Genomic DNA, 18,560 nt, shown 5'->3' on the forward strand with positions numbered 1-18,560 from the left:
GCAGTGTGTTGTAGGTAACCCTGGGCATAGTTCGCGTAGCAGCACTACGCGTAGCTACGTGTAGTGCACTTCGCAAGCTACGTGCAGTTACGCGAACTGCAATGTGCACTGTGCAAAATGTTCTTCTACCTGATTGCACAGTGCTGGATGCTTGTCCACACTGTGCAATCAGTGCAAACCACATCTTGCACAGTGCAAGCGGTCGTTTTCTGCTGTTCGAGTAGATTTCTACTCGAGCGGCAGCTTTCTTAACAAGGACTGGTAGTTTCTCATCGCGAGTGGACGCGAGCATATGCGACCACTCGCAATAAGAAACCTGACCTCACCGCGTTGAGAATCTCGCCGGGAGGCTTATTTTCCATGCTCACGATCAACAATTTGATGTTGCTATTCACGAACGAGGAAAAAGTCTGCCGTGATGTCATTTTGCTCGCTCGCGGTCGCCAACTTGATGTTGAGGACTTCGAGTAAGCAAAAAATGACTGCTACGCTACGCGTGTTTGCACTGTGTTACGTGCAATATGCGTAGTGTGAAGTAGCGCAAACTTCGCAAACTACGCAAGCGTAGCGTAGTACTTTGCCCAGGGTTAGTTGTAGGCATTGCACACAAATGTGTCATGTCGACTCTTCACTTTGTTCTGCAACAAAACATGCAGCCTGCAAAGGTAGTGTGTGTGTGTGTGCAAAGGTACAGGGCCTCTAAGGGTGGCACAATAAGTGCTGCAGCCCTCAGAGGTCTTCCCAGGTCAGAGTGTCCTGGGTACCTGTGGACCATTTAACAGGGGCTTACCTTTGGCTAGAGATGCCCATTGGGTTAGTTTTGGAGAAAGAACACAGGCCCTGGGAACCTGATTGGCAGGGACCCAGGGCACATCAAGTCAAAATGCCTCAGTAGTCTGGCAAAAAGTGGGGGGTTACTGCAACAAAAACCCACTTTCCTACAGGTGTGTCCAGTGACGTCTTTTGTTAGTCCAAGGTTTTCTTGCCTTTCAAGGAGTGTGTTGGAGCTGGGGTCATTCCAGTCGGAGGCTGAGAACACCTAGTAGGATGTAGTCTTTGGAGTTGATGGTGAGCTACAAAATCTGCAATGCTGTCGGTGAAAGTAGCTTGTGGTCCCTGTGGTCAGTAGATAAGGGTTTTGTTCAGGGTTTATGTCACTTCGATTTGCAATTTGAAATGTAGGTGCTCCATGAAGGGAGTTGTGTTCTCTGTGGTTGCGGTGCAGCTGATGGTTTCTGTGAAGATTGTTGTGATTCCTCCTTCTGGTTTGTGTTGGCGGTCCTGTCGAGTAATCTTGTATGTTGCTGGGATGGCCATGGTAATGACAGGTGTTGACTCAGCGGTCAGCCTTGTTTTGGTCAGGAAGAGGAGATGCAGGACGTCTTAGTCCAGATTGTCCCAGAATTCCATGCCATGTTCGCTGAGCGAGTGTGTGTTGAGGATCATGCATGATATTTTATCCTGGAGTGCATGTTTGCTAGTGGGAGCTGGAGGTGTGCTGGGTGTGAGTTGTGCTGTTATAGTTTGTCTCGGCATGGTGGGTGATGTGTTGCATACGAAGCAGCAGTGAGTGAAAGCAAACTCTCCGAATGTGTTTTATGGTGCAGCAACATTGAGGGGATGGACATCCCAGATTGAGTGACAAGAGGAACACTGCAGAGTAGCGTGGGGGTGGAAGGACCAGGGTTTGGGGTGCTCAGTGAGGTCCAGGTGTATTCAGGCTTGCCTTTGGCATGCCAGCAGCACACCCAATGTGCACGATTGCTGTATGTCTGCACTGCGGGCATTATTAATAAGGTCCTGGGAAGCGCACAAGCTTCATGGGAGCATGGAACGGATTAGAAGCGTGAGAACGAGCAGTTAAGGAGTGGGGGACGCAGGAGGTGAGAGGAGGGAGCAAAAATCAGAATGGAGGCAAAAACCCGAAAAAAGGTGTGAAAGTGAAAAAAGAGCTAATGGTAAAGACCACAAAGGCACAAAGGGTAGAGAAGAGCAAAAAGGCACAAAGTAAGAATGGCAACGATTGAGAAATGTAGGAAGGTAGATCCCTGACTATGGTTGCCCCCAACTTTTTGCCTGGTGTTTTGCTGGTTTTCTGACTTAGTTGACCTGGGGCCCCGCTATTCAGGACCCCAGGCCCACTGCTCTCTCTGTTAAAATGGATTCCATGTACCCTAGGTACATATCTGATTGGATACTGAGTCACCTTATTAGTCCCTGCACAGTATACCTTGGGTATCCAGGGCATAGGTGTACCCAGGGCCTACCAGGGGCTGAAGCATGTATTATGCCACCCCTGGCTGGACATCCAAAACTGACACAACTGGCTGCTTGACAGCTGGGAGCAAGGTGGTGTAATCACCCCTTGCTTTAGATATAGTATACCTATATCTAAACCTAGAATGGGCACACAGATCTCCTATCAGTCACTCCTATGGCAGGCCTTAACAATCCTGGAGGCAGAGTGCTTGGAATCGTGTGAGATAGTGCTCTGGCATGAGCTGGGCCTGTCTGAGGCCTTCGGGATCTATCCCTTAGCCGTTTCCATGATAGCGTCAGACCATATACTCTTAAGTGCCTTATAATCCTTGCGGTTATGGTAACTTTGGTCTGACATTATCTAAACATGTTGTGTAAGGTGTCATACGCTTTGGAATACTACCCCCTCGCCAGTTCTGGCGACGGGGGTAGCATTCCACCCCTCTAGAGGGAGAAGACATGTTGGTAGCCTGTAACCCCGGTTAAAGTTGAACATAGCCTCAGCTCCACAAAATGGATGCTGCCACCGAGACACAAGTCTGACCTCCTGCTGCTGGGAGTCCTTCCAGCGAGGAGTGCTTGGACAAAGGGTTTCCTGTCAGGGGCGGTGCTAGCACCATCCCAGACAGGGTTTTGTGTATCCCAGGTAGGCAGGGCTATAGAGGAAGGTGACTGCAAGTGGCACCCCGGTGCTCACTGTGCATATGCCGGCTCAAACCAGTTCCTGGGGCACACCAGCCCCTGAGCTGGGGAGAGACCGGACAAAGGAGAGGGGTGTAACCACCCCCCTCCTAGTCCCACCCATAAGGCAGGACTTAGTCGCGTGCCAGCCCCTTTTCTGAGGATAAAGGTAGGAGCAGGCCCCCTTCCAAATTAGATCATCTTTGAATCCTGAAACTGCTTTCTACGAAAGGAACTCAAGACTTCTTCTCAAGATTTCTCCCTTGTGACTAAGGAGTAGTCACCCTGCAGCAGCAGGCACCACCTAAGTATCCTGCGGTTTGCTGAAACGTCCTTCCTCCGGAACCAGACTGCCCAGCTCGACGAGACCCGGACTCCCTGCCCTCTCTGACCTCAACCTGCCTCTACAGCACAGCTGAGACCCGTAGGTGCGACGAGACCAGAGGACCCGGCGATCATCAGAACCAGCACAACACTGAACCAGCACGACCACCGAGGGACCCTCGAGTGGGTGCACTGGGGTAAGAGAAGCCCCAACCCCAAGCAGCACGAGCACCGAAGCCCAGCCCCCCAGCATCCTCCCGATCTGCGTGGGGCCCTTTTGCCTCTGCGTTGCTTGCCACGTTGTCCGGTCACTTGCCCGTTGGCTAGTGACCCTCCAGACGACGTCCTACGTTTACTTCACCGCTGGTCTAGCTCCTCTAGACTGGCCCTAGTCTCCTCCTGAAGGGGAACTTCCTCGGGCCCTCCTGGTCCACTCCAGACGCCATTTTGTGTTGCCACGTGGGCTTGCCTTAGCCAAGGCTTGTTGCCTCCTTCAACGGATCCAGCATCGCCAGCAGCAGACATCCGACGTGGGACAGCTCGCAGACCTCCAGCCTGGTCGACATCAGCGCCCTGGTCCGTGTAGCAGCAGAATCCAGTGTCACCTCTTCGCCTGGCTGAGTGACCTCGTCCGGTGCCATCCTGGTGCCCACCTAATCACCGGCTAGTGATTCAGAACTTGGTCCCCTCTGCTTACAGGTACTCTTTTTCAACTGATCCAGTCCTTGGATCAGCCCGGAACATCTTCACTGGTCGCCTGCCAGCAACTCTTACTTCAGGCTCCTGGTTCGTCAACGAGGTTTCCCGACGACACTTGAACCCTATGCAGCCGCAGCCCCTGGGCTAGGTAAACCGAGTACCACGGTGCTCCAGCGTAGATCCACTCTCTAAGTGTCTAGATCCACTTTCGTTTTTGACCTACCTAGTCGGGTTCGCCCGAGAACACAAACATTTGCATTTACTAGTATCCATAGACTTTGTCCCGCATTACGCGTGAGAGTTTCCACTCTGCACACGACGTCCCTAGGCCTCCTGCTTCTAATCCAAGGGTTCAGCATTGTAGGCCCAGCGTTTCTAAAGTCTCTGAGAGTAGTACTTACCTGCTAGTAATTTCGCATTCCACTTTTGTAGTATATGGTTTTTCGTGCCCCTCGGGCATTTGTGTAAATTGTGCGACTTTCAGTATTTCTTTAAGAGTTTTGTATTGTGCTTAGCTCCCTGACTCATAAAGAGTTCAGGGTAGTTTTGTTATAAATAAATATACTTTATTTTCATAACAACTTGTGTGGTGTCCTTTCACTTGGTGTTCAAGGGGTAAATGTGATGGTAAAACAGCTGGCTTAACACGCCCTCTAGAGTTTAGCCTAAAGACTGCTCTTGTCCATGCTACTAGGATAGCTGGTCTATCAGGTTGACTTACAACCAATCATCAATAAGGGTTGGACTGATACATAGTGATCACTAGAATAGTGAGCACTGCATATCAGGCCAACTTCTCACAAGAAAGTCACGAGTTCAAGGAATGAGAGGCAAAAGAGTGAAGAGTAAAGAGTGAAAGGCAGCAAGAGGTGGGAGGCATAGACATGATGGAGAGAGAAAGAGAGCACAAGCATGAGAGGAGGCAAGAGCATCATCAAGGTGCAGGAGTCAGGTTTGTGAATGCTAAGATCGGTTGCAGTACTCGTCTCAGATAAGTCCAAGTATGGCAGAGCTTGAGCAACTGCTTAATGGCTGGTCCACACTATGGATACCATTAAGTAGGTCCTGGGGCAGGAAGGAGCACAGGGCCAGTGGCACAGGAAGGAACAGTTTAAGAACGGTGTAGGAGAAAGGGGAGGCAGGAGGTGGAAGGCAAGAAATGGAGGGCCGAAAAGAGGCACAGTGGGTCATCGTGGCAAAAAGTCAGAAAAAGGTGTGGGAGTGAAAAAAGAGGTAAGAGTAAAGAGCAAAAAGGCACAAGGGACAAAAAGGAGCAAAAAGCCACAAAGGGTGAAAAAGAGCAAACGGCACAAAGAGTAAAACATAGCAAAAAGGCACGAAGGGAAAAAGAAAAAAAATAAGATTAGCAATGACTGAGAAAGTCACAGGGCAAAAGAGCAAAGAGAGAAAGTCAAGATTTCAAGGAATGAGAGGAGAAAGAGTAGAGAGTAGAGATTGAAAGGCAGCAAGAGCAAGAAATGGAAGGCACAGCATGAGAAAGAGAATAAGAGCATGAGCTGGGGAGGAGGTGGGAGTATCAAGGTGCAGGAGCCAGGCATACGAGGGCCTAAAGGACTAGTCTCAGGTACATCCCAGGAGGGCAGGACCTGCTTAATAAAACAACAAGGGAAAAAGCCATAACCACCTTTAACAAGAAAGGTGCATGAGTCTGGAGAACCAGCTTGCCTGCATAGAATGTGGTGAATGGAGGAACAATAAATAGAACCTGAAGCTTATTCACCCTATATCAGTGAGAAAAAGTAGTTTGTATTAGATTCCTTACCTTAGAATATCCACAGGCGTCAGACTGGATCCGGAAAATTTTGCGTAGCAGTACCCCTGCGCGTCGGTAGGCATTGTCTGCGGCTCCGCGTCCGTCGTCGGCATCGTTGGCGCTGGGATGACGTCGCCGGAGTACTTAGACGCCGCCCTCGCGCGCTGATGTTAGTTCTTATACACAGCTTTTCCGTGCCAGAAACGCAGAGCCATGATAAAAAACAACACTGGTGCCATGAAAACTAGGGCCCTGAAAGGGGATGACCTTAACCCTAGATATCGGTTCGCAGAACGGGGAGGATGGGTTGGCAAAGGGTCCACGACCCCACCCCGCCCTGTTTGTTTGCTGTTTGTTGCAGTACCACATGGCGGTGGGGTTGTCCGTGACCACCTGCACTACACTCCCCTCGGACAGAGGGGAGGAATGTCTTCAGTGCAAGCTGGATCGCCCGCAGCTCCTGAAGGTTGATGTGGAGCCGGGACTCTGCCGGAGACCGGAGGCCTCTGATCTCCGCCTCTCTCATGTGGCCTCCCCAGCCCTGGAGGGACGCATCAGTCACAACTACGTGCTCTGAGTTGAGTAGGGAGCAGGATCTGCCACTGACCCAATCGCGATCCGTGAGCCACCACTGCAACTGTCTTGCGGTGCCCTCCGAGATCAAGACATGGTCGGGCAAGTTGTCCTGATGCTGGGCCCACTGAAACTTCAGGTCCCACTGCAGAGCCCGGATCCGCCACCTGGCGTGATGCACCAGAAGGATGCAGGAGGCCATCAGCCCCAGAAGCCGCAGGGTCAACCTGACCGAGACTCGGGATAACGGATGAAAGATCGGAATCAGAGCCTGAATATCCCGAACCCGCTGTTAGGGAGGATAAACCCGAAACAGCGCTGAGTCCAGAACCCCTCCGATGAAGAGGAGCTTCTGAGAGGGACACAGGTGCTACTTCGGCGAATTGATGGAAAACCCCAGAAGGTGCAGGAGGTCGGCCGTAGTCTGGAGGTGGCTGATGACTGTCTGGGGCGAGCACGCCTTCAACAACCAGTCGTCGAGGTAGGGGAAGACTGAAACCCCTGACCTGCGCAGATGAGCTGCGACCACCGCCATCACTTTCGTGAACACCCGTGGGGCGCTGGTAAGGCCGAAGGGGAGCACGGTAAACTGAAAGTGCTCGTGGCCTACTGTGAACCGTAGGTAGCGCCGGTGGGCCGGCAGGATGGGGATGTGGAAATAGGCGTCCTGCAAGTCTAATGCTACCATCCAGTCTCCCGGGTCTAGGGCAGCTAAGACCTGAGCCAAAGTCGGCAACTTGAACTTCTCCTTCCGGAGGAAGCTGTTGACGTTCCGTAGGTCCAAGATAGGGCATAGGCCCCCTTTGCCCTTCTTGGGAATCAGAAAGTAGTGGCAGTAACAACCACACCCTACTTCTGGCCCAGGAACGCGCTCGATGGCCCCCTTGGCCAAGAGGGCCGTAACTTCCTCTTACAGAAGTTGCAAGTGATCCCCGACACGAGGTGGTACTGCGGTGGCATGGCTGGGGGGGTCGCCTCGAAGGGGAGGGAGTAGCCCCTTCAGGCGATTTGCAGCACCCACCTGCCCGATGTGATGGAGCGCAAGTGAAGGAGGTGATGGCGAACCCTGCCCCCCAATGGGCCTGAAAGCTCGGACTAGGAAAGCTTTGAGGCGGATGCTGCTGGGGTGGATGTGGACTGACCGCGCCGCTGTCCCCAGTTACCGCCACGACGGTAACCACGTCCGCCACCGCGCTGAATATTAATCTGCGGCCCGTGGTTGGCAGGACGTTTGGGAGCACCCCTTCCGTGGCCACGAAAGGAGCGCTGGGCAGAAGATTGATAGCGCGGGGCCGACAGGCCCAAGGACTTGGCCGTAGCCCCGGAATCCTTAAAGCGTTCCAGCGCATGATCTGCCTTGCCACCGAAGAGGTGGCTGCCATCGAACGGCATGTCCATAAGGGTGTTTTGGACATCGGCCGAAAAGTTGGCGGACCTCAGCTAGGTGTGGCGGTGAATCGCCACAGACGTGGAAATCGCTCTTTCTAGCGAGTCTGTGGTATCCAGTCCACATCTGATAGAGTACCGCACTGCGTCCCTTCCCTCTGCAAGGGCTCCCTCCGCACACTCAGGCAGCACGGCCGCAACCGTATCCCACAGAGAGTGGGTGTAATGGCCCAAGAGGCACGCGGTGTTGACTGACCGCAACCCTAAACTAAGGGAGGAGAACATCTTCTTCCCGAACTGTTCATACCTCTTGGATTCTCGATCTGGTGGTGCCGTCGGGAATGCGGATTGGGAGGTAGAGGCCTGGATAACCAGACTCTCGGTGGTGGGGTGGGTGGACAAGAAACTAGTGTCGCCCAGGGCTGGGCGGTGGCGCCGAGCGACGTTCCTATCTACAGGAGGACCTGTAGTGGGCCTGGACCACGTGCCCAACAGGACGTCTGTGAGAGCCTCTTTAAACGGCAGTAGAGGCTCTGGGGAGCTTACCTGCGGTTTAAGGACCTCTGTGAAGATGTTGGACCTCACTGTTGCGACGGGGAGCTCAAGAGCCAAGGCCTTGGCTGCCCTCGTCAGCACCCCACTATAAGCTGCCCCCTCCTCCGTAGCCACGGTAGGAGGGGAGACAAAACCAGCTTCTGTGGAGGTATCCAGGCCACTGGCTTCCCCTAGTTCATTTCTCCAGTCCTCATATGACTGGCACTCACGTGCCAGGGGGTCCTCAGACCCCCCCCAGTCTCCCTTGTCGTCCATGTCCTGAAATTCAGGGATAAAGGATGGACCCAGATCCTCGAAGAATTCCTCTTCGGCCGGCGCCGAATGCGGCGTCGAGCGACGCTGCTCCGACACCGGATCCTGACCGAGGGGTGGACCAGGGACAGCGTTGTCCGAGGACGGCGCCGGGGGTGACACCATAGGGGTCGATGCCGGCGGGGTCGTAAGGTCAACCAGTGGTGACCCGGATCCGGAACTGGATCCAGTGGGGCCTTGCGGCGCCGGGGCCGAAGCACCCGATGGCACTGGGGCCGAAGCACCCGGCCCGCTTGGTCTCCCGGTCGGGTCCGCTGGGCCCGAAGGCGCCGCGGAAGCCGACGGAGGAGAGAGCGACCTCATGGCCATGAGGAAGGCGTCGATCTCCTTTGGCGTCGCGTTCTGCCCAGGGACCAGCGGGTATGGAGCAGGCCGCGACGCCTGCAGCTCCGGCGGAGCCGCGTGGGCGGTGTCACTGGACCCCCCGGCCGCGTCGCGCGAGCGTCGGGGGAGTCAGAAGAGCGATCTCGCCTCTTCGACTTCTTGTGCATCTTTCCTGAGGACTTGGAGCCCGGCGAGTGGTATCGACTCGCCGAGCTGTGATGACTCCGGCCCCGCGACCGGTCCCTCGACCTCCTTCCCGACCGGGACCTCGAGCGGCGTGGGTCGACTGCCGGAACTCGAGGCGCTTGCGGGACCGCTCCTGCCTAACCTTTGACGGCAAGGCCCGGCAGTAGGACTTGTCATCGTGGTCGGGCCCCAGGCAATGTAGGCACCGGCGGGGGGGTCAATAAACGACATCAGTCAGTTGCAGTCAGCACAGGGCTTGAACCCGGGCATCCCTACCGGCACCGATGGAGTCGAACGACTCGAAACAGATCCAAAAAGGATCAAAAATGCTTAGTCAAAAAGAGACTAAATGGTACCACTTTCTCCGGACCTGCGCTTGCTGGCGCGGAAAAAAGAAGAACTGATGTCAGCACGTGAGGGCGGCGTCTAAGTACTCCGGCGACGTCATCCCGGCGCCAACAACGCCGACGACGGACGCGTAGCCGCAGACGATGCCTACCGACGCGCAGGGGTACTGCTACGCAAAATGTTCCGGATCCAGTCTGACGCCTGGGGATATTCTAAGGTAAGGAATCTAATACTAACCTGTTTCTTTGAGATGATGAGGAACAAGAGTGGATAGCTGTGCATTGGTTGAAAGGGAAAACACATGAGGATGATCAAAACCAAATTCAAATCCCACTGGTGCATAACACAGGAGAGAGAGAAACAAATGTTGAAACCCTTTAAGGAAAAGTATCATAACTGGTGATTTAAACAACAAAGGCCAGCCACAAAACTGCAAAAAAACTGAAATAGCTGACAGATAACCTTTATAGGTGCCCAAAACAAGGCCTTGCTGAGCTAAAGATGTTACAAACAATGAAACCTCAGATATCTTGGCATGATATCGGTTGATCTGTTTGGTCATGCACCAAGTCACAAACTTGTCCCAATGGCAGGCATGTATGGATTTGGTAGAAGGATGCCTTCTAAGCATGAAGGTGTTGCATGTGCAGGTCCAGGTACCGAACCCTGCCCCGCTGCTGCAACAGGAGGTTCTACCGAAAGGGTAGTCTGTTTGGAGAGCAGATGCTAATGCTCAGGAATTCTGGATACCACACCCTCCTTGCCCAGTCTGGTGACACCAGGTTCTCTTGGGCCCAATCTGTGTTGATCTTCTTTAGAAGTCGGGCAGGAGTTGTATCAGTGGAAAGACACACATGAATCCTGAGTTCCCGTCTACACAGAACGCATCTCAGATCAAAAGCCGCTTGGAAACATCACTGCACAGAAGTGCCAACATTGCACGTTCTCATGGTGGTGAACAGATGGAGCCATGGTTCTCCCCACTTCATGGAATAGACCTTGGACCACCTCTGGATAACTGCTATTTACAATCCACTAGGCGTTGACAGCTGAATTTTTCCCCCCTGACGTTGAAGGACCCCACCAGGTGCTGTTCCACCAGGAAAATCCCGTGCCACTCCAGCCAGGTTCCGAGGTGCAGTGTCTCCTGGTACAGACATCATGACCCCACCCTGCCCTGCTTATTGCAGTACCACATGGCAGTGGTCTTGTCCATAAATACCTGAGCCAGCCTCCCACGAATGGCTGGCTATGGGGATGTCTTGTAACTCCAACAGTTTTATGTGGAGTTGAGTCTCCACTGGGTTGATGTGGAGTTGAGTCTCCACCGGAGTCAGAGGCTTCTGATCTCCACCTCTCTCAGATGGTTGCTGAGCCCAGAAGCGATAAATCTGGCACCACTGTCAGTACAGTGTGAGCAAGAGAGAGGCGTCCACCACTGGCCAAATCACAGTCCTGTAGCCAGCACTGTAGGTCTTTTGCAGTGTCCTCCGAAAACTGGAGTAGTGCTGAGAGTTCCTCTCGATCTTGCTGCCACTGTGAGTAACAGGATGCAAGAGGCCATCAGCAGCACCAGCAGTCTCAGAGGCAATCTCACTGAAATCCAAGGCTGAGGAAGAAACATCAGGATCATAGCACCTTCATCCTTGACTCTCCGCTCAGGAGGAAAGGTGCAAAGCTCAAGTGTTAAGAATGGCTCACATGGAAACGAGCATCTGAGAAAGAGTCAGGTGTGACTTTGGAAAATTTATAGTGAATCTCAGTGAGCAATGAGAGGAGATTCGCCGTAGTCTTGTAGTGGTTGGCGACTGCCTGGGGAAAGCCCGCCTTCAGCAGCCAGTGGATGAGGTAGGGTAAGACTGTGACTTCCACCTCCTCAGATGAGCAGTGACTACCGCCATTACTTCTTAAACACCAAGGGACACTGGAGAGGCCAAACAGGAGAACAATAAACTGAAAATGCTTATGACCCACTGTGAACCGCAGGACGGTTCAAGTATCTAAAATCTTATAGAACCGTATAAAAATACAGTCTATTTTTATACATTGGTGTCGGATTTCTTGAGTGTCCTGTCGATTTATTTTTCAGTTGATTTGGTGATGTTTAAATGCTCAACACTTGTTCCTCTGCATACACTTTGCTGCTAAGTGCTATGGCTACCCACTGTTGAGCTGAGTGTTTTACAGATGAAATCTACCGAACCTACAGGCATGGTGAGGTAACAATCACACAATATAATACACCCCACTTCCTCACAATCATGGGAGCTAAATCCAAGAAGAACAAGTTACTTACCGTCAGAAACAACTTATCTGTTAGAGAATCTACCTAGCCACAGATTCCATAACAACAAATAAATATTTTCTATTTCATTGGACTGAAGCTGTAGATAAGGGAAAAGTTCATCATAACAGCAGAAGCTCCCTTTCACTAAACGTTTGGTTGAAAATCATCTCCACACAGAAAGGGGAAGAGGAGTTTTTATTCTGTCTAGAAAGTGTTCCCAAGACGCATTACAATCACAAAATCAAATTAGTCTTCTGTTCCACTGATCCACCAGATCTCAATGAGAGGCAGTAAAAGTTCTCTGGTCAGTGGGCCATCCCATTTAGGATGCACAAGCCCTTACCGATAAGGGTGGCATGCTTCATCATTAGGCTGTGCTACTCGCTGGGCGTGGCCTGCAATGCCCAGAGGGCCCATGTAGGGGCTCTTTGCTGAAGATCTTTCTTCATTTTTATGCCTGGAGTGCAGCCCAAAATCCGCCAGAGCAAGTAGAGTGTGTTAAAGTGATCCATATCTTTGAAAATATGGTGCAGTTCTGCTCTCTCCCTTTTACGCAATGCAGCATCCCAACTTTCCTTTGTGCACTGCATTGAGGGAAACCTTCGTATATCCTGGTCTTAACGTGTTAAAGAGTATTAAACATCCAATGTTACTGTAAAAGCTGTTTTTACCTATTTCTAAGAAAAGAGCTTTATCTCTGCGACCATGTGTTTTAATTGTGAAAAATATCCCTTCATTTACTTTGTATGACATTAACAGGTAGCATTTACATTATTTTATCTTTACAGTTAATCACATTGCATCAACCCAGCTTCCTCTCCTCTTACTCATTGGCTTTATGTTTGCCTATTGGCTAGGTTTGCGCTATGAAAATGCCATATACATTCGTATACATACATTTGATTTTGGTGCTAAACAGATATTAAGTCAGTCACAAGTAAAATTTAGTTTTAATAACTTACTGGAGAAAAACATAGGAGGACATGTAGGTTCTTCCTGGCCCGTGAAATAAAATAGTCATAAAGATTATCATAGGTTGGAGGATGACGAGGCAACTCTTTCTTCATCACAGGTATTAATCCCTGGGTGATCTCATCCAGCTCGTCACGAGCAAATAAATTTGAAACCTGTGATGAAAATGATCATGTGAAAATAACATATTTTCTTGAAACATCCTTTACAATTAGGTTATGACTTAAGTAATAATAAGAAATAAACATAAAATGAAAACAAACTCTAAACATTAAGCATGAGCTCTACTGCAAATCCAGTATCAGAAGGACCATGTGGCAAACTTCTTAAATGTGTGCTGACCATATTTCGCTGCACTTAAACATGCTCATGTTGTTAAGTTACATAGGTGTGCTGCTGAACACTGTGCCTACAATGTCAGATAATTCGGTGGATGCATGACATTAAAAAGTTACTTACCTTCTGTAAAGTTCGTTCACACAGATTAGTCACATTAACCTCCTTTCAGAGGGCTAGACTGAATCCAGAAAGTACTGTGTCGCTTGTTTCAGGTACTAGTGATACATTATGAAGTCCATGGAGAAGGGCACGCCTATTAGAAACAAAGCCAGGATAAAACCAGCCATCAGATCCTGTGGCATTCGTTCCACCCTCATTTATCTAGGCAAGTAGGAGTGAAAATAAAACAACCCTGTACCTAAACACAGGGTGGAGACTGCCCTGTTGTTAGAAGAACGCATGCCAGACATAGTATTCCTGACGGAAACGTGGCTCGCCACAGATTCCGGCCCTGCCCTAGTAACAGCCCTCCCTCCAGGCTTCCAAATGACTCGGCAGGACCGACCTGAGGGGAAAGGAGGAGGCCTAGCAATTATTTATAAGAAAACGAGTTACTTACCTGTAACTACGGTTATCCAGTATTGGTATCTTTCATAGATTCACATGCCTGAATCATTCCCCGTCGTCGAGGCGGGAGTCCCACGGTAAATAAAATATATAATAGCAGTGCCTAAAATTTCTTGTAGTAGGCTGGAAAAGCCTAAAGGCCTAACTAGGCCTCAAAACTTAGCAGCCTATCTACATCATTATGTAAAAAGACCTGAAATAGTAGCCTCAGCCAATCCGCTGTCCTCACCCTCTAGAACCTTCCCAGCTCAGGCAGTTCTCCTCAGATTTTCCCAGCACAAGTGAGAAGTAGTATCAAAAGTCAGAACTGCCCTACCGGGGAGGAGGGTGGGTGCATGTGAATCTATGAAAGATACCAATACTGGATAACCGTAGTTACAGGTAAGTAACTCGTTTTCTTATCCAGTATTAGGGTATCTTTCATAGATTCACATGCCTGAATCAGAATAGCAAGCAGTAACATCATGTCTGTCGATAGAGGAAGGTGGGAGACAAAGAAACATAAATCAATCCCCACACAACCAGGAAGGTAATAGAGTACAAACATGGTAACATAACCTATGCATCAAAACCTTCAAATATAACAGATAGGACAGCATTAGAAATATGTAAAGTTTAAAATATATAATCTTTCCAACCTTAATGAAGAAGATGCTGCAGCACTGCATCACCAACAGCTGTGTCATCTTGAACTGCCGACTGCAGACAGTAATGTTCGGTAAAAGTGTGCACACTTTTCCAAGTAGCAGCTCGGCAAATGTTCTCTAGAGTCACTCCAGCAAAAAGGGCCGTAGATGTCGACACTGTTCTTGTGGAATGAGCTTTAACCTTCCTTGATAAAGGTCTATTGGCCTTGTCATGACAGAAGGTAATTGTGGAAGACAACCACCTGGCAATAGTTGCTTTTGTGACAGCTTGACCGAAGGTGGGTCTTCCATAGGCAACAAACAGTTGTGTAGATTTACGTATGTCTTTCGTTTTCTGCAGATAGAATTTCAGACACCTTTTGACATCTAGAGAATGTAAAACCTTCTCTGCAGGAGTTTTTGGATCCGGGAAAAAGGTTCTGAGTTTGACCGGTTGATTAATGTGGAATTGAGTTGGCACTTTAGGAATGAATTTAGGGTTGGTCCTAAGTGTAACAAAGTCCTTAGAGAACTGTAGAAAAGGGGGAGTAATAGTGAACGCCTGTATTTCACTAACTCTGCGAGCAGAAGTAAGAGCCAACAGGATTGCAACTTTCCAAGTCAGAAACTTCAGTTCCGCTTTATGGATTGGTTCAAAGGGCCTTTTAAGAAGTTGGGAAAGGACTACATTAAGATCCCATTCCGGAGGAGGAGGACGAACTGGAGGAAAAGCTCTGAATAGTCCTTTAAGGAATTGTTTGATCAAGGAGGAAGAACATAAGGATGGTTTGTTGGAGTTCTTCCTGAATCTGGAGATTGCTGCCAGATGTACTTTAATAGAAGAAAAAGCTAGACCTGATTGAGCCAGAGAAAGCAGGTATGGAAGGATGGCTTCAGGAGGAGCCTGCAGCGGATGAACGTAATTATCTCCACACCATGAACAAAACCTCTTCCACTTGAAACGGTATGTTTTGATGGTACTTTGCGCACGTGCTTGCGACAATATCTTCCTGCATTCCGAGGGAATGTTTAGGTCTTTGAACTCTAGGAAATCAGGAGCCAAGCGTGCAAGTGCAGCGATTGAGGATCTGGATGTTGGATCTGACCGCCCTCTCTTGTCAGCATCGACATTGTCGGTTTGAGCCGAAACGGAGGCTGTTGAGACAGCAGGAGAAGCTCTTGAAACCAATATTGTCTTGGCCAACGCGGAGCAATGAGGATGAGAGTGCAGTGTTCCCTCTTCATCTTTTGAAGGACTTTCGGAATGAGCGGAATTGGAGGATAAGCGTACGCAAACATTCCGGTCCATCTCATGAGGAGGGCGTTTCCTCTTGACCCCCGTCCTGGGAACCTGCTGGCATAAAACAGGCACTTGCTGTTTTGCTGCGTGGCAAACAAATCCAGCGTTGGTCTCCCCCAAAGGCGAAAAACTGTGTCTACTTGATGTTGTTCGAGTTCCCATTCGTGACAGTCCACAAAAGTTCTGCTGAGACTGTCTGCTAGAGAGTTTCGAACCCCTTGAACATGCTCTGCTTTGAGGGATATGCTGTGACGTAAGGCCCATTCCCACATTTCCTGAGCTTGCAGTGACAGGGTAAGAGATTTCGTTCCTCCCTGTTTGTTTATGTAGAACATGCTGGTGGTATTGTCCGTGCGCACCAGGACGGACAAATTCACGATCCTCGGTAGAAAAGCTTGCAGGGAAAGAAAAATGGCCCTGAGCTCCAATATGTTGATGTGCATCTGTTGGTACTGATGAGACCATCTTCCCTGGATCTGAAGGTCCTGAAGGTGACCTCCCCAACCTTCCATGGACGCATCCGTAGTCAGAGTGAAGTCCGGAATCTCTTGGAGGAAGGTGAGGCCCGGCGACAAGTTGTGCGTCTTCGACCACCAGAGAAGAGCCTGTTTCATTTTGACAGTGACTTTGATGCGGTCGTCGAATGATCCTTCGACCTGCTTCCACTGACGAAGCAACTCTTCCTGCAACGGTCTCATTCTGAGTCTTGCCATAGGAATGAGATTGATCGCAGATGAACACATCCCCAGAAGGGAAGCATATATCCGAACTGAAAGTGACTTTTTTGCGGATATTTGTTTTGCCAGTCTGACAAGCTTGCTTTGGCGCTCCTGTGTCAAGTATGCCTTGCACTGGCATGTGTCCAAGACTGCACCCAGAAAAGTCAATCGTTGACGAGGCTGGAGCTGAGATTTTTGAGAATTGAGGGTCAGTCCTAAATTCGAGAACAGTGAAAGTGTTTTGTTGACTGCCTCCATGGTCGAGTGACTGGTTGGACCCTTTAACAGCCAGTCGTCGAGGTATGGGAAGACCTGGAGTCCCAGGGACCTCAACATTGCAGCCACTGGAGCCAGGCATTTCGTGAAGATTCTGGGGGCCGATTTGAGGCCGAATGGGAGGACTTTGAATTGGAAATGGACGCCGGCCACTTGAAACCTTAGGAATTTGTGGTGGTTGGGGTGAATAGGGATGTGAAAATATGCGTCTTGCATATCCAGAGAAGCCAGAAAGTCTCCTTCGTTGAGACAATTCAGAATGTCCTTCAACGTTACCATGCGGAAACTCTGTTTCTTTAGATGTTTGTTGAGTTTGCGCAGATCCAATATTGGACGCCACTCTTCTGAATTTTTCTCCACAAGGAAGAAGCGTGAATAAAAGCCCAGCCCTTTCTGAGAAGGATGGACTAGTTCTATTGCGTTCTTGCGTAGCATCTTTAAGGCTTCTTTGAAGAGTAAGCGCAGGCGAGGGGGAGGGGGACCCCTGGGCGGCGTTGTGGGAGGCTTTTGTAAAAACTCCAAAGTGTGTCCCTTGCTGACCAAATCCAGGACCCACTGATCTGAAGTTATCTTCCGCCATTGCTGGTAAAAGGCGGAAATCTTGGCGCCCACGGGAAGGGAAAGAGGGGTGGCCGACATCCGGCAAAGCTCATTGGCGCTTGTTAGAATCTCTCCCTTGATTGCCTGAGCGCCGTTTCCCTCCTTGCCGAGAGAAAGAACCAGAAGCAGACTGCCGGTTAGAAGATTGGTAGTAGGGTTTGTTGTAGGAAGATTGATACTGTCGATTTTGTTGGTTTGAATAATTCCCTCTGGAGGAGTAACCACGACCTCTTGCACCTCTAAAGGACCCCCTCTTGTATTGCAGGGTTCCCAGAGATTTCGCTGTATCGGTATCGGTTTTAATAGCCAATAAAGCGTCATCAATGTGCTTTCCAAACAAGGACTCACCATCGAAAGACATGTCCAAGATTTTTGTTTGGACCTCAGGTCTAAAAGTGGTAGCCTTGAGCCAGCCTTGACGTCTAAGCACAATTGCTCCAGCCAATTGTCTAAAGTTGGTATTAGAAATGTCTAGGGCGCAATCAATAATTTCTGAGGCCGCCCTTTCACCTTCCTGCACAATTCTGCGTACATCCATCTGTTGATCCTCCGGGATCAGCTCAAGATATTCCGTGAGCTCAGACCACATTTGTCTATCATAACGAGCCAGGATAGCTAAGGAGTTAGCCGCTTTAATGGATGCTGCTGCGTTTGCTGAAAATTTCTTCCCAATGGCGTCAAGCCTCCTTCCCTCCTTGTCAGGTGGCGTTGATATGGGAGCAGAAGGATTCTTGGACTTTTGCTGCGCAGCCTGAGAAATGACCGAATCCGGTCGAGGATGGCCGATTAAACAAGCAGGAGTATCGGATGGTGCTCGATACTTTTTATCTATCCTCTGCAACACTGCTGGAATGGAAGCTGGTGTTTTCATTATATTGAGGCCTTCCTTCCATATATAGTCAATAATAGGTATGGCTCTGATCACTCTCCGATACCCCTCCTTAAAGTCATGTAAAAAGCAGTCCGAGTGCTCAACTGTGACAACCAATTCAAATCTATTAGCAGCTCTCTGCATAATATTGTGAAAACCCCCAATATCTTCAGGCGGAGAGTCTGAAGGACGGGGAGGAGGCGGAGAAGGTGTAGGGATGACATAATCCTCCCAAGGGTCCACTGGAGTGTTATCCGGTAATTCTCCCTCCTCTCTACTTTCGTCACCATCAGAGGACGAACTGTCCACAACCTGAGGAATTGGTGAAGTACGTGGTTGTGGTGACAAAGGAGCTCTTGGCGACGGAGGTCGTGGCACAGGAGCCGGAGCAGATGACCCAGCGGGCGCACCCTCATTGGGTGGAAATCTCTGGCGATAATCTGCCAACATAGCTTGCAAATCCTGTATTAAGGAAGTTGGCAAATGTGCTGTGTCCTCAGACCGAGGAAGTCTAGAATGAGGTGACTGATATGGAGTGGAATAGACGTCATGCGTATATTGCTCCTGAACCTCCTCTTCATC

The 18,560-nt window shown here is 50.0% G+C and overlaps 1 protein-coding gene across 7 annotated transcripts in view; it reads right to left on the reverse strand.

Annotated features, from left to right (window-relative positions):
- The window catches only part of DNAH8 (dynein axonemal heavy chain 8), a 10,041,960-nt gene that overhangs the window by 2,727,326 nt on the left and 7,296,074 nt on the right, over nucleotides 1-18,560 (reverse strand). For all 7 annotated transcript variants that reach the window (XM_078647354.1, XM_078647353.1, XM_078647356.1 and 4 more), the window contains one exon: nucleotides 12,671-12,835. In XM_078647354.1, coding sequence (XP_078503480.1) covers nucleotides 12,671-12,835 — 165 coding nt within the window. The remainder of the gene's footprint in view (nucleotides 1-12,670; nucleotides 12,836-18,560) is intronic.

The sequence above is a fragment of the Lissotriton helveticus genome, chromosome 6 (assembly GCF_964261635.1).
Source record: "Lissotriton helveticus chromosome 6, aLisHel1.1, whole genome shotgun sequence".
In the NCBI taxonomy this organism is placed as follows: domain Eukaryota; kingdom Metazoa; phylum Chordata; class Amphibia; order Caudata; family Salamandridae; genus Lissotriton; species Lissotriton helveticus.